The 16,535-nt window shown below is 34.8% G+C and overlaps 2 protein-coding genes across 2 annotated transcripts in view; one reads left to right on the top strand and one right to left on the bottom strand.

Annotated features, from left to right (window-relative positions):
* The first annotated feature begins 362 nt into the window (after positions 1 to 362).
* MS3_00000572 (uncharacterized protein) lies at positions 363 to 16,487 on the top strand. Its single transcript, XM_051208287.1, has 3 exons — positions 363 to 1,126; positions 12,821 to 13,117; positions 15,482 to 16,487. The coding sequence occupies exon 1, from the start codon at positions 649 to 651 to the stop codon at positions 964 to 966; it is 318 nt and encodes a 105-aa protein (XP_051065347.1). The 5' UTR covers positions 363 to 648; the 3' UTR covers positions 967 to 1,126; positions 12,821 to 13,117; positions 15,482 to 16,487.
* Positions 13,385 to 16,535, bottom strand: part of MS3_00011026 (uncharacterized protein) — a gene marked incomplete at both ends in the record, with an annotated part of 28,066 nt that continues 24,915 nt past the window's right edge. The window contains 3 exons of the mRNA XM_051219434.1: positions 13,385 to 13,402; positions 14,575 to 14,630; positions 15,332 to 15,400. Coding sequence (XP_051065346.1) covers positions 13,385 to 13,402; positions 14,575 to 14,630; positions 15,332 to 15,400 — 143 coding nt within the window. The remainder of the gene's footprint in view (positions 13,403 to 14,574; positions 14,631 to 15,331; positions 15,401 to 16,535) is intronic.

The raw sequence follows: 16,535 nt of genomic DNA, 5'->3' as shown, positions 1-16,535 counted from the left end.
GTATTATAGCTGATGTCAGTTCGTGATGAAAACCTTAAATGTAATTTCTAGCTCTAACCATCAACTTTAAATCATAATTCTAATTCCTCACACTGGTTTATAACCCTCATTTGTCCTGGTTATTAAGTGGACACTCTCAAGGTCAGTCTAGAGTCGCTCAAAGGTCGTCCATAAATTATAGTCTGATAAATTTAAAACTTAAATTCGGCGCATACGTAGTAAGCACAAACCAAAAAGCTAAATCATTTCAGATGTTTCATATTAATTATCAATGTTATTAATTGTGGCTTTTTGACTTATGGAAGGCCCAGAACAGAGTGGGTTGGAGAATGCTGGTCAGCGGCCTATGGTCCATTAGGAGTAACGGGTGTAAGTAAGTAAGTAAGTAAGTAAGTAAGTAAGTAAGTAAGTAAGTAAGTAAGTAAGTAAGTAAGTAAGTAAGTAAGTAAGTAAGTTTTGACTTGTGGATTCATTTTTGTCTTGATGATGATGTTAAGGGTTGCTCAGACAACAAATTCTACTTCAAATGTTACACTGTTGATGACTTAAAACCAGATTAGTATTTAGAAGGTTAAATATATTAAAGTTTATTTAAACTTGGAATACAGTTTTTCAGCAATGTAAAATTCATCACATCGTTACTAACCGATGAAATATCTATTATTTGTTTGTATAATCAAACCTGATTATGTAATGATTGTTATTATAGATGAGATCAATGATGGTATAGTGAAAGCCAGAGAGGCTTATGCCGATATGAGCCATCTTTGGCGCATTCGTGACGTTAGTATGACTGTGAAAGGTCGGATCTACAACGCGTCGGTGAGAGCAGTTTTGCTCTATGCTAGTGAAACCTGGTCTCTCCGAGTTGAGGATGTTAGACGACTCTCTGTGTTTGATCACCGTTGTCTCCGAAGGATTGCTGACACCCAGTGGCAACACAACATTAGTAATGCAGAGGTTTAGCATCGTATGTTCGGGCACATAGACGATAATTCAATTGGTGTCACTATCTCGAAACATCGACTTCGGTGGCTTGAACATATTCTATGAATGTCATCCCAGAGAATTCCACGTCGTGCATTATTTGCCGACTCTGGAACTGGTTGGAAAATGCGGAGAGGTGGTAAGTGTATGACATGGTGTTTTATTGAAGTAAATTAGTGAAAATAAACGTATCTTATCAAATTGTTATGTCATATTAGTAATTAATCAGTTTTGTAAACATTGTGTTAGGCAAACGAAAATATTAATGAACTTCAATAAACATTATTTGTATTGTGATAGGTTTTAACTATGTCACCGGTTTCCTAGAGAAAAGATCAATTGAATAAAATAGAAGTTAAATCAGGTTTTGTAGTAAACATGTACTTACACAAGATCGAAGATTGCTGAGTAATCGAATAAACATATTTATTTTTACATGTGATAGTTTAAATGTTATTTACAATGGATTGATCACTGTGTGACGATTAATGTCATGTATGTCAGGTACTTCTTAGTGCAGATCGAATCCTATCGACCAAGTTGCAATGTTTAGCCACTAGTCTAGGTGACTTGACATTGCGTGCACTATGTTAAGATAAGACGATGGTTGGAGGTAGTCAACAGGAAACTCTAGACCTAGGTTTCGTGCTACTTGGTACTTGTCAGCAAGATGTACCTGTAATCTTGAGGGAATTAATGTTCCCTGACGGATACGATCACGTGTCACCTAGTTCCGCAGTTAGAGACGTTACCACTGAGTTATCAAGGCAGAGACTGACCTCCTGTGTGATTGAGATGTATTTACAATTGATTGATCACTGGGTGGTGATCAATGTCATATAAGTCAAGTCCTTCTTAGTGCATATCGAATCCTATCGACCAAGTTTAAATGTTAAGATCATAAATGACCAGCTCCGATAAGCGGTGCAGTATTTTTAAGAAATATGATTTTGGCGAACGTGGGAAAGTATCTTGCATTCAATTGTTTTTTTTTGTGAAAAATATAAACTAACCGATTGAAACCGAAAGAATCAACTGGTATTTCAGTTTCATTAAGATTAGGAATAAAAAAGAATATAACGGCTTACAAAGAGACCACTGTTATTATACATTTTTGACCCAGCAATCAAATATAAACAGTGAATGGTTATTTTAATAGTTGTATTTATGAATCGATCTAAACTAGACTATCATTGAAAACCTGGAAGCACTGAATGATCGTTTCGTCCTAGTATGGAACTCCTCAACAGTGCTCATCCATGTTCCATGTTCAAAATTGCTTCGACTTATAAGCACGATTAATATCACACTATACCGATTTCCCTTATTTGACTTTTGTTTACTTTTACAAATTTATGAATATCTTCATTTGATATTGTTTGGCTTATATCTTCCTATTGCGATTTAAGACTGAGATTGATCAATCTGTTATTGGCATATGTGCATACTGTGCGTATGCCTCGATATTGCCTTAATTTACAAGCTTTTTGTAAGCCATGATGGATAGTGGCTAGCAGTGAGATCCGGGACACACGTTTCATCCTATACAAGACTCGTCAGCTGGATGTACCGGCATCTCAGAGTTGATTTTCACTTTGGGACTCGAGCCCAGTACCATTCGCTTCAAACGTCATCTCATTATCCACTTAGCTACTGAGTCCTGATAGCCACTTCTTCTTATTTTTCTTGTTTCATCAATTTCTTCGAAATTTCTACTTTATCTTCAGTAATCTATGATATAAATTCTTATCTCGAATGAAATATAATTTGAGATAGTGAAAAAGATTTGTAGCTCCGGTGGATAATTTGGATGAAATGTTATTCTCTGAGCTGAATGGTTTGATCATGGAGCTTTCATCGTGAAATTTTGATTATCATACATCATGTTATTTCCGTATTTTGTTTACAAAAGTAGCAACATTTCTCTATGCAATATTATCTTCTGATATTTAAGTATACTTGCCACTATTTATTTCTAAGCACCTTGACAAATTAACTCTTCCATACTGTGTTTATGTTAAACACAAATCAATGAATTCAGTAGATTTATGCAGTATTCTTTTTCTCTTAAATACATGAATTATCACCATAGCAACTGTGCTGAATGCGAGTCATTATGGTTTATGCGAGCAACAGTGAATTTTAAAAGATTCCATGTAAACTTACTACCTGTAGCTTTAATTCACATCGACAAAATCAATAATAATAACATATGATTAGTATTGTTCAGATAAGAAAAAAGGAAAGTGACATATTGAACGGTAAAAAAAACACCTATGGAAATATAAGGAATAAGTTAAGTTTGTGTCATTTAGTAAGTGTATAACAAGTACTTTAGATTATATCACACACAAAATAGTATTGATTGTAAGTTAAACATTAGAAATGATTGACATTGATCGAAAATCAATATCTCACGAAATAATTGTGTCGGGGAGACTATAATTTATGAATGAATCAATCAGATTTAAGATGATAGATTTCAGATTTTGGCAAGAAATTCATTTATCCAATTGTGTAAATAGCGTCCTGGCATTTTAGCTAATGTTAATTCATGATGAAAATCATAAATATAATTCCTAACTCTAACCATCAACTGTGAATTATAATTCCTACTACTCTTTATACTGCTTTATAACTATCATTTAGCTCTAGTAAGTAGATGGACATTGCTAAGGTCACTTTAGCGTCACTCAAACGTTGTTCATAAATTATAGTTTCACCAAGAAAATTTATAAAAATGTTTAAGAAGAATGGTGATATAATTTTAAGCGTCAGTAGCAGTGCAACCTAAGCTCTGTGTTTTTAATCTTATTCAAAACTATTTATTTGGATGTACTTGTATCTCAAGCGTTTCCGATTGAAGCGTTTAACTATTTCACTGGAGTTATTAATGTGTTACACATTCTGGTAACTCACTGCTCTATGTTTAGTTGCTTGTCCCAGAATCTAAAGTCTTTGCCTCTGTTCTTAACAGATTCATGTGTTTGTACTAATGAGGAATTGTATATCATGAATTCACAACTGTTCAGTGTATATTTAATATCGAAATTTGTTTCACTAGATTTAGTCAGTATTTTAAATGAATTTTGAATTGAAAAATACCTGTGAATCTTATTTGTTAACAGTCATATGAGAATCAAAATACGACAATATTTATCGGTAATGCTCTGGTACGGCCGAGAGTGGGGAGAATCAGCTCTCCCTATCGAAATGCACTCATATGGCCACGCGTATATAACCTCTACCAGGGAAGTCCTACTCAGTACCTTCTCGCAGCATTACTGTTGTTTACGAAATTCAAAGGACGAAAAGCGAATGTCGGGCACTTTAACCGGGTCGGTGGACATGGAGAGTTCAAATAGGGGAGTTGGAAAACCCTTATTCAAAACCAATCGAGAAAATGGGCTCCAGTATCCTGGTGGAACAAATGATGTAGGGACCAATTATTGGTCACCAGCTACCATGGTACTGAATCTCCTGACATTGCTTCACTGTCTTATGGATTAGACCTTTAGGTCGAAAGCTCTGGGTGTGGCCCACTAAGAAAACCACTTGCTTCGGTTTGAGTGTTCGGACAGTATCCATGCCAACACACAAACCAAGTGACTTGTTTGCACTTATGTATTCGGTGCCCCCTTGTACCAATAGTTATGTGTTCAAATAAATAAATAAATAAAATGGGGTTTTAGAATATTGATGATGTAGCTAGATCAATAATGTAAAGGCTCAACGAAATAGATTTTTTTATTATTCCCATAACCGTTACAAATGATGTTAATGAATTATTCTACAAACAATTTACAGTCTTATAGTGTACATAATCAAAGACTTACCATCTACATATTGGAATAGAAAAACAGAACATAGCAACAGAAAACGAAATAACATATCAATGAAATTCTATGTTTAAATGAAGTCCAACATTATTATTATTACTATAAACATACATACATACATTCAGTGACATAATATCATATTTGGTTACTCGGCCAATTGACCAATCATGAGGAATACTTTGAGTAAATAATGGAATTAATTTGCTTTTATTTACTATGTACTATTAGCTCATATATATATATATATATATATATATATATATATATATATATATATATATATTGACAATAAACAAGTACTAAGTCGCTAAAGACATTTCCACACATGTAATGTTTAAAAATACTATCTTAGTAAAATCTGAGAACCATACAGTAAGTCATTTGCAAAATGTCAATCATTCGTCTCAAACTTCACTGTTCCTTCATTTCCATGAGAATCATTCTCTGTTCTTGTTCTATTTTCTTCGATTTTCTTAATCTTCTACCATCAAACATTTCACTTTCGATTGATAATACATACTACTTATATCTGTCGACATCAGTAGCATACACACACATATATACACCACACAGTATAAATTTAATGAGACAATTATTTGACAGAAACATTTCCTACAAAGGAAGACTTATGAAATTTTTTGAATTACAAGAATGAATTCTATTTCTCAACACATTCATTGAAAATGGAGTAAACTTATTAAGGTAGAATCATATACTCTTCAGTATATTACTCCGTATTACTTCAGGCTGATTCCAGCGTATGACAATCCATGAAATACATGGGATACATTACATTTTACAAATTGTATTTTGTAAAATGTTGTCTTCTGTCATACTGTTTCAGTGGTATTTCTTGTTACTCTCTGTTGACAATGACAATCGAATTGAAAAGTTACAGAAAGAAATTTTGTTATTCTTTATGGAATTTCAATAATCAAGAATAAGAAATATCAGAATGGGTTTTGTGGATATTATAGTAATTTTAATAGTTGAGATCATGAGTCAATTGAAGTTAGATCACCATGAAAAACCTAGAAACAATGGACGGCCGTTTAATCCTACTGTGGGACTCCTCTTTGGCAGTGCGATCCACGATCCCGCCCCCCCCGCGAAATTCCAACTCAGGACCTATCAGTCTCGCGCGCGAGCACTTAACCACTGGATCACTGAGCCGGCCGGAATCCAATGGTGTTAATGTCTAACTCTAATTAATCCACGAAATTGAGCGACACATCCACCATTGTCATCAGTGAGTTACTGTCTCACAGCTGACCCGGTTGAACTCCACTAGAGTTGGATGCCGGCCCAATGGTCTAATGGTTAAACGCTCACGCACGAGACTGATAGGTCCTGAGTTAGGATCAAAAGAGATGGGGTTGTGGATGTGCATCTTTTGAGGAGTCCCACAATAGGACGAAACGGCCGTCGAATACTTCCAGGTTTTCAATGATAGTCTAACTTCAATTAACTTATGATCACAACTATTAAAATAAGAAATATAACTTATGCTAATTGTCTGATTCTTTAGTAAATCAAAAGTTTTAGTAGGGTTGCATTAAAGGTTTCCTTCAAACATTTAGAGAAAAGATATACATAGTAAAGAAATGATTTATTTTAATTGATTTTTCATGTGTATTAGTTTAGAGCCATGATGAGAAACATTGTAGACTGTAACTAACTAAATAAATAAAAGTTATGTAATCTTCATGTGATTAATGTAGATTGAAATTCAATTCCATACTTAAATCTGATGTAATAGAAATTTAATATAATTTTCAGCATTTTATGTTCCGAATGAGTAAGTGAAATAATAATTCAAGTCATCAAATTATAAACCACATACTACTGATAATAAGTGAGCATCCATATTTACTTACATTAGTAATCTTTCATTTCAAGTAAGTAAACTGATACTAATCAACATATGCTCACTAGTGACTGACTTCAAGAGGTATATCCTGGAGTTCTAGTGAGAAGCCATGACCAGTGAAGTTCAACCGGATCTGTTGCGAGATATCAACTCACTGATGACAATGGTGTACGGTGGCGCAATTTCGTGAATTAGTTGAAGTTAGACATTAACACCGTTGGATGCCGGCCGGCTCAGTGATCTAGCGGTTAAGTGCTCCCATGGGAGACTGATAGGTCCTGATTTGGAATCTCGTGGGGGGCGGGATCTTGAATGCGCACTGCCAGGGAGGAGTGCCACAATAGGACGAGACGGCCATCCAGTGCCTCCAGGTTTTCCATGGTTGTCTAGCTTCAATTGACTCATGATCTCAACTATTGAAAGTAAACTGATGATTTTTTTTCATTTTTTTTCACTACTTAAATGAATTTCATATTCTTTCTACTAATTTGATTATTTCTATTGGATCTGTAACGTATTTATAGTTTTCCATAGGACGTATAATGTTGATAGAATCTCTTCTATATATGTCGTTGTGAACAATACATAATTCACCACACAGTGTTTTGTTTCAGTTTAATACAATCCATTTATTAATCATTTATCACAGTTCATCACTATAAAAGTAGCTATTATAGATTGATGCTTTATGATAGAAATGAAAAACCTACAATGAATTAGTGATTAATGAATTTATGTTTTATATCGATTACATTGGGAGAATTGATTATTTTGTCAATAAAACAACAAATATTGAGATACAGAGAAAATTCCCATTTTGGCGCTTGGTATATAAGGAACTAATCGATCGAAGAAATTTCTTTTCAAGTAGTTTTTCATCAATTGTGTACATTAATATTTATATGATTCACAACAATATAATAATACTCATCGAATAGTTGCATTACGTAATAATCATGTAGGGAAATGTTAGTGAATGAAGATGATATATGTAATTCACTTGGTATTGTTTGTTTGATACTTCCCATTTATGTTTAGAACATCAACTCTGAGATGCAGGTACATCCAGCTGACGAGTTCCAAATAGGACGAAGCGCGCGTCCTGGATTTCACTGATAACCACTACCCATCTTTGGATATAATGATATTGTTATAACTTGTGGCCTGTGTGCCCTGTTAATGTATAACGTAATGATACATCCAATTAGAGAACAGTGAGTTATCGACCGGACCAATCACACATAAAACACATACGAGCAGTCTAGAGTACTTGTCGGTTTTGCTTACTGCCTAGCCCAGCCTGTTAAGTCCAAAACACCAATCTCAGCCTCTGCGATATGAATCATTTATTCCAAACACACTAGGTTTATATATCAACCAGACAGACCATATTGTATCAATGAAATAGGAAACAACATTTGTACAAGATTTAGACAAATGTGGCTGTGAATGTGAGAGATAGTAATTGATAGACTAGGTATAATTCAAGAATGGTAAATCATATAATAATAGTTCATAGATCAAATTAAAGCTCATAATAAGAGGAACACGAATACGAATAGTTTAGTTACTTAACAATTATAGGATAAAAATATATGTATAGTATTGGTCCATGTATGGGTCCCATAAGTTATCATTCATTATTCTTATCGGCATATAACGGATATAACTAATGATATCATGAAATTATTTTTCACCGACATATCCTTGTATTATGAACAAGTTCAAACGAATCTCTGACACTGTGCTTTACAACTTTTTTGTGAATTGGTTTGAGAATTTGCGATAACCATTTTGCTATATGAGAGACTGAATTATTTCTCTCTAAAACGGGACGAAGGGATAAGCCACCTCGATATGTTGTAGCTTTTTAGATGTTTGAAAAATATAAATCCAGTGGTTGTCAGTTTTAAGTACTAGTTACAACTACCTTTTATTATTTAAGTAACCTAATGATGAATCCCTTATTTAGACAGTTGCTTGCATACCCGAACGCTTAAAACTGGTTCTGGGTAGCGTTTTTTTAGCGAGTTAGTTTTCTACGGGATGGAGACGCTAACCCCATGCCCAACCCTCCTCCTTTATCCGGGCTTGGGACCGGCAGTAGCCTTCGGAGGGACTTCAGGCGGAGTTACGCTTAAAACTGAGTTTGTTGAAATAATTAAAGTCGAATATTAGATGGGTTTTGTGTATATTGTAGTAATTTTATTAATTATGATCATGAGCCAATTGAAGCTAGATCACCATGGAAAACCTGGAAGCACTGGAAGGCCGTTTCGTCCTAGTATGGGACTCCTCCTTAGCAGTGCTCATTCAAGACCTCGTCCCCTGAGAAATTCGAACCCAGGACCTACTGGTTTCGCGCGCGAGCACTTAACCACTAGATCACTGAGCCGGTCGGCATTCAACGGTGTTAATGTGTAACTTCAACTAATCCACAAAATTGAGCAACACACCCACCATTGTAATCAGTGAGTTACTATTTCACAACGGACCTGGTTGAACTCCACTGGTCATGGCTTCTCACTAGAACTCCAGGATATACCTCTTGAAGACAGTCACTAGTGAGCATATGTTGAATAATATCAGAAGGGGGTTTTGTGGATATTATAGTCCCACAATAGAACGAAACGGCCGTCCAGTGCTTCAAGGTTTTCCATGATGGTCTAGCTTCAACGGACTCATGATTTTAACCATTAGAAAGTCGAATACCTTATTCTTACTTATAATATGCAAGGATCAATTGATTTTATACGCTTATTTTTTCATATATGGAATATGATATGTTATTACTTCTTCAGGATTAACGTACTGACAATATAAATACATTTTATCAATCAACATAGAACAATACTTCGGTTTGAAGACTGCTTGCTGGCTTAAAGTTGGTTATACTTATAACATTAATTGTCCATAATAGCATTATAATTATTGACAGTTATCAATTATAGTGAACATTCTCATTTTGACATTTTTTAAAAGAAGAACGAATCGAGAGAGGAAACTTCTCTTCGATTAGTTTTTCATCATGGATCTACATTGATATATGTATGTATGATTTACAGCAATGAAACAATACTCATCGAGTAGTTGCGTTACATACTAATCATATAATAACACATTGATTATAAAACTGTTTAAATAGTTTTGGACGAAAATAACAATCTTGTTAGAACTGTGGTGTGTGCACTACTTATATTGACATAAGTAATATGTGATGTTAGTTGTGAATAGAAGGTCTGGCAGCAGAGAGACAAGAGGATCGAACAGTAAAGAATGGAAACAGAATGCAATTTGTATGAAAATGCAAGAACAATGAAGTCTGAGTCATTTTGAGACAATTGATGGACATTTTGCAAATTACGTATTTACTATTTGATTGTTAGATTTTATTAACAAGTCCTGTTTTGTGTGTTAAATACATTCGATTGTCTCTATTGGTGTTTTGTTCACTACGAACAATACTTAATCATCAATGAAGAATAACCATACCAATTCGATCACTATTGAGTAAAACATGACTTGGTGTTTGTAATATGAAGTAATCTGTTGCTGAGTGTAGGTGGTTCTAACGTTAAGTAAATTTCAAGTTGTAAACTGTACTTGATTAAACTGACAGACTTAAATGATAAACATCAGCAACAAGAAAGAAACCATTTAAAACGGATATGAATTGTTATTTGCCTGATACTAGTGAGAAGTAGTGACCAGTGGAGTTCAACCGGGTCTGTTGTGAGATAGTAACTCACTGAAGACAATGGTGAATGTGTCGCTCAATTTCGTGGATTAGTTGGAGTTAGACATTAACACCGTTGGATGCCGGCTCAGTGGTCTAGTCGTTAAGTGCTCGGGCGCGAAACCAGTAGGTCCTGGGTTCGAATCTCGCGGGGGGCGAGGTCGTGGATGCGCACTGCTGAGGAGTCCCACAATAGGACGAAACGGCCGTCCAGTGTTTCCAGGTTTTCCATGGTTGTCTAGCTTCAACTGACTCATGATTTTAACCATTGAAATTACTACAATCTCCACAAAAAACCCATCTGATACTATTATGCCGGTGATTGAAATTCACAACCTATTTCTAAGGAATTTTAGGGTACAATAATAAATATTCAAGAATAAGTTATTATGGCTCATTCACTGTTATTTCACATAAGATCGAATGAATGGAATACAAATTATTTTGCCAGTTCAATACACAGTTTGCATAATGTAGGAATATGTTATTTAAAAGAGGGAAATCTTAGTGTTCGTTAGTTGTATGTCAACGATTTCGAAAATATTTATCTTCAAAACTTACGTCAATATATATATATTGACTGGTCTAAACCTTAGTCGAATATTTTGGATTCTACTTCAATCGATAATTAGTGAGTTTCTGAATATGTATATGTTGTAAAGTGTTATCACTATAAGTGTTCAGTAACCAAGTATTTAGGATGCATAATTTACTCATTAACCTTGACGACTATATAAATACGATGAATTTCAATGTAATTCACCATATTTCATTTTCAATCGATCATTCGCTGAAATATCTTCGATAGTATTGTAGTGTCGATTATTGTGTTAAGCCCATGTACCTTATTCTAGCTTTCGGACAGCCCATTCTATTCATTCTACTTGAGTCACATTCTGACCTTGTTATTTATTCGCTTATAAATCTTGACTGTTTTTATAGGAGCGCATATGTAGTTTTACATTTCTTATCCCATTCATCACATGTCTGTAACTTACTTTTGTGTAACTATAATTATTGAATAACATTTGGTTAAATGGAGTTGGCTTACCAGCCATCCCCATTCTGCGTCGTTTCTCTTCTCTCTATTCCATTCGCTTTATATACAAAATTATATATATTCAAAAGTCTATTCTCGTTATTTGACTTATTTAATTTCGTTATTGACTAACGTGATTTAAGACGATGGTTATGTACGAGAATAAGCGATATATATATTTCAATGACAATCATTCATACGATCGAATTAAAGAAATAGATCCCGGGCCATTAAAGTGGAGAGCCCTTTCAACAACATCGTCCGATCTAAACGACGACAAAATAACGGGCCCCACTAAAGTATATACAGTCATGTCAAAGTATTTCGATTTAAATTCTATGGTTGATTATATTTCCTTTATTCTTTAGTCGGCTACCACCAATCGATTTATGTATAGTATGATGCCGAAGAAATATTTAAACAGAAAGTTTCTATATAAATATCACAGTCAAATCTACAGTGGAGTTGTAATAAACTGTGAGAGGATTCTGTAAATTAAAGCACCCTTTAATGTTATTACAATGGGTAAACATCTGAAACAGTTTGAATATGCTTAATCATAAACAAACGTTTCGAAAATATTGATTAATGGGTATTACAGTATAATAATGTTTTATAAAGAGGTCAGTTGTCCAAATATGTGAAATATTGCTTCGGAACTACTTTCTGTCATAGCCTAAGCTGATTGGGGTAAGTTATGTAGTTAAGTGTGCTTACCAGTTCACCCTACTTGTCAGTCCCATCAACTCTGATGAACAGGTGTCTGACAAAATCTCTACACCGATTCAGAAAGCCATGTTGGTTTATACCGAATCCTGTCCATTTTTGCCTTAGAAAGGTGTCCGTTTACTAACAAAGGATTCACATGACATTAAGTAATCCAATATCTATTACTATGAAATGTGTAACACATTGGTTATGAGGTTGAAATATATATTCGTAGACTGCTGTTTCGTGAGCATTTCTGACTCATCGTGGAACCACTGAGTAAACAATATTGAGTTCATTTATCTGTCTTTTTAAAAATATAGTAATTTGGTTTATGAGACTGGATCTTCACGAATAAGATGTTTCGGACTTGTGTCACTTTAGTGTAATCACCATCCAATCCGATGAGTGATATTGACTGATATAGAAGTACCCTATAGTTAAACTGACAGTGACTAAGCTTGAATATAGTGGTCACTTATGTAGACACTAAATAACATAGTTCAGAATCGGTCACAGTTAAACAGACACACTCAAATTTTATTGTTCTCTAGATCTTGTGATCCCAGAGACTTGTTTATGTACCTTTAGACTCCACATTTCTCATTATCGTTCCTTATTGTCGTGCTTATATGGTATAGCTTAGGAACAACCTACTGTGGAAGAGAACAAACCATATCCCAGTGGAGGAAGAAATCAGAAAGAAGCGATGGTATTGGATAGGACACACATTAAGGAAAGCACCCAACTGCGTCACAAGACAAGCCTTCATGTAGAATCCTCAAGCCCAAAGGAAACCATTACGCCGGGAAATGGAGATAGGCATGAGAAGAATGAACAAGAATTGGATGGAACTAGAAAGGAAGGCCCAGGACAGAGTGAGATGGATAATGTTGGTCGGTGACCTATGCTCCATTAGGAGTAACAGGCGTAAGTAAGTAAGTAATATGGTATAGCAGCTTGTTTTAATGTTGGTTTTATCCAAGATTCCAGTATGAGTTTGTGCTATGAATCTTCGATGATTATTTGAAAAATACTTTTTTTCAGAACAGAACGAATTTTCCAAATAAAATCGATTTTTATTTAAACTTGATTAATAAAGCAAATTAATTAAATGTCAATACAGGATCTTCAACAAGATCCTCGAATAAATTCAACTGAACTAGTGTGATTAATATTTGTGATGAACATTTTCAAGCAGAATTTCACCAGTTTTCATATAACTGAAAGTGAAATAGAAATTTCTTATTATTTAATTGATTTTATTATTATTATTATTATTATTATTATTATTATTATTATTATTATTGGCTTTATTCAATATTATAGTCTTGGTATAATATAGGATTCTCCGCATAATGTATTTCAACAAGTTTCCTTTCCTTATTTCTTGATCAATCCTGATGATCAATATTGAGTGGTCGTTAGTTAGATGTTAGCAGTTCATCAATCGACATCTGAATAATGTACATTATTTTCGATGGATATTGTCAACAACCATGATGTCTCTGATTGGGATCTTTTGTAAATTATACAGTGAAATGTTGTAAACATTTCACAAATGCATCTGAATAGGTTATGCGATTAATAGGTATAATGATGTGTTAAAACAAACAACGAAAAACATGTGCTCACTAGTGAACAGGTTCGTGAGGGAATTCTCGGAGTTCTGGTGAGAAGTTGTGACCAGTGGAGCTAATCCATGTCGGGTAGAGACAGGTATCTACCTCAGTACAATGGAAGATGGTCGCGAAATTTCGTGGATTGGTTGATGTTAGACACTAATACCATTGGATGCCAGCTCAATGGTCCAGTAAGTTAAACATTCGCGCGCGAGACTGAAGACTCTGGGTTCGAATCTCGTGAGCGGGATCGTGGATGCGCACTGTCAGAGAGGAGTCCCACAATATGACGAAACGACCATCCAGTGCTGCCAGGTTTCCAATGGTGGTTTAACATCATTCGGTTCATGATTTCAATCAAAAACAGATAATTCGTTGAAATATCCAGATTGCATAAATAGGTAGCGCAGGTATTCAAATAGGTCACCTTGATTACAATACATACCTATTGTTGTTGAATAGAATGTTATTCTATCCATTTCAAGAGTTTACATCAACTGAAAGATTTAATGTCCTTTAACCTTATCCATCAACCGATTTGAAATATATTCATCGACAAAAGTTATCAATCTGATGGTGACTTTAATTAAGTCGAAATGATCAATTGTTTTAACAACCATTGTATATGTTTCATATAATGTATTCACATAACAAGTCTTAATGGAACAAGTTGTCTCGAATGACATTATATTACAATGACCAACATAAGATGAACACATAAATGGCCAAATTTCTGCTAGTTTCTAAACAAAAAGGATATAAATTTGAATTACCTTTTTTAAGAAATCAACTGTTTGCTCAATATTTCTCGAAGCGAAGTCGTAGTTAACTGAAATAGCAAAGAAAGCACAAATCATTATTTTGTATAATAAAATACATATTAATGGTTGATCTATCGTTCTGTAAACAATGAGATTAACTCCAAGCAATTGACTGTGTACTTATTCCTAATAAGTCACAGAAATAGTTCATTGACTTTCTTCACAATTATTGAGGACGTTAGGTCCCTCGAACTCACTTGAATAGGGTCCTAATTTTTGTCATTTTATTCTGAAAATTCGGATTTCATATTTTCGCACCAGGAGACGCTTAGTTGACATACAGCTTACATTTCCCACCCCGAAATCATTCACTGTCATTGATTGACGGTTTTCTTTCCTACGCTATTTTGTGGCTCTCCTAAGGTTGTTTCTATCATTCTATAAATAAGCTTGATTTGTGTGCTTAATGACCTCGTATTTTCTGAGTGTTTGTAGAATACATTCTCTACACCTGATCAAGACTTCTTGATCTAGTTAGCAGGGCTGGGAACAACGGATTAGAATAGCCTATTGTGTCACTGTATCTTTGACCTTCGTTCCATTTATCGAGTAAGCTGAACTCGTAATAACATTCAAGCATATTAACAATAATATGAATATTTGACGAACTGTTTGTATGTTTGTGAATCTAAGCATTCGGAACATTTCAAGTAGTCTTCTCAATAGTTTCTTCATAGAAGATAAGTAATATTGTGTGACTTGTACTTACATAATACTCTGTTCCATCTCCATAAAATATCGTATTTCTTAGAAATTAAACGATTCAGAACTTGAATATCTAGAAAGAGAAGAAGAAAGGTTTTCCATTAATTTTAAAAGTATACTGACACATTCATTTTAACTTTTCACACCTTTTCAGTTATGGTATGAAATGAAGTAACCAAATGAATAATTGGTAAGAATCTAATTTATGGACGAGCCAATCATAAGCGTTTGAGGTCACGGCGCCAATTTCAATACCTGATGCTCAGGTACGATCGCTTACAGCGGATTTTAGAGAAGAGGTGATTATTGAGCGGTTACAAGAGATGGGATTACTAAAACGTTCCTTTACCTGTGACTGCGGTGATCAAATGACTGCATTACCGTGTGTAGACTATCGTGATGACATTGTGTTTCGATGTTCTTTATGTTGGAGAAAGAAGTCTGCTCGAACGGGGACTTTGTTTGCTCTATCGCGACTGAGACTGAGGCAAACCATGATAATAGTTGCAAATTGGATTATAAAAGCACCAGTAACACCGGCTGCAACATTTGCAGATATTACTAAGACGTCAGCCGTTATGATTATTGTCGTGATATATGTGCAGTCAAAATGACACGTCTACACGAGTCATTCGGAAGAGTCGGGGGTATTGTGAAAATAGATGAAACGGTAGTGTGAAAGCGGAAATACAATAGGGGACGTAGTATCAAGGAAGATTGGGTAAGTAGCACTTCCGTAAATATACTTGAAATGTACCTGGAATTTATCATCGGTCAACGCAAAAGGGGCATTTTCAGATGGTCAGAAACCGGAAAGCAAGCACAATTATACCAATTATACAGGAATACGTGCAGCCTGGCACTACGATATATACAGATGATTGGAAAGCGTATAGATGCCTTCATAGACTTGGGTATGTCCATCATGTCCTAGTGCATAAACGCCATTTTGTCGACCCTACTACCGAGGTTCATACTAATAACATTGGAGCCATGTATTCAAGACTGAAGAAGCTTTTAAGACCGTATCGCGGCTCCAGAGGACGACTATTATGGAGCCATATGGACGAGTTCCTATATCGTATGCATTATGATTTCAGAACATCTGAACCTTCATCAAACCTCAACAAGTTTTTAAATCATGTAAAAGAAGAATATCCACTATAATTCATTAGTTTCTTATAATATATTTTTACTTTATACTAACT

This window comes from Schistosoma haematobium, chromosome 6, assembly GCF_000699445.3.
Source record: "Schistosoma haematobium chromosome 6, whole genome shotgun sequence".
NCBI lineage: Eukaryota > Metazoa > Platyhelminthes > Trematoda > Strigeidida > Schistosomatidae > Schistosoma > Schistosoma haematobium.
The sequence above is the reverse complement of the archived record's forward strand: the minus strand, read 5'-3'. Positions and strand labels throughout refer to the sequence as shown.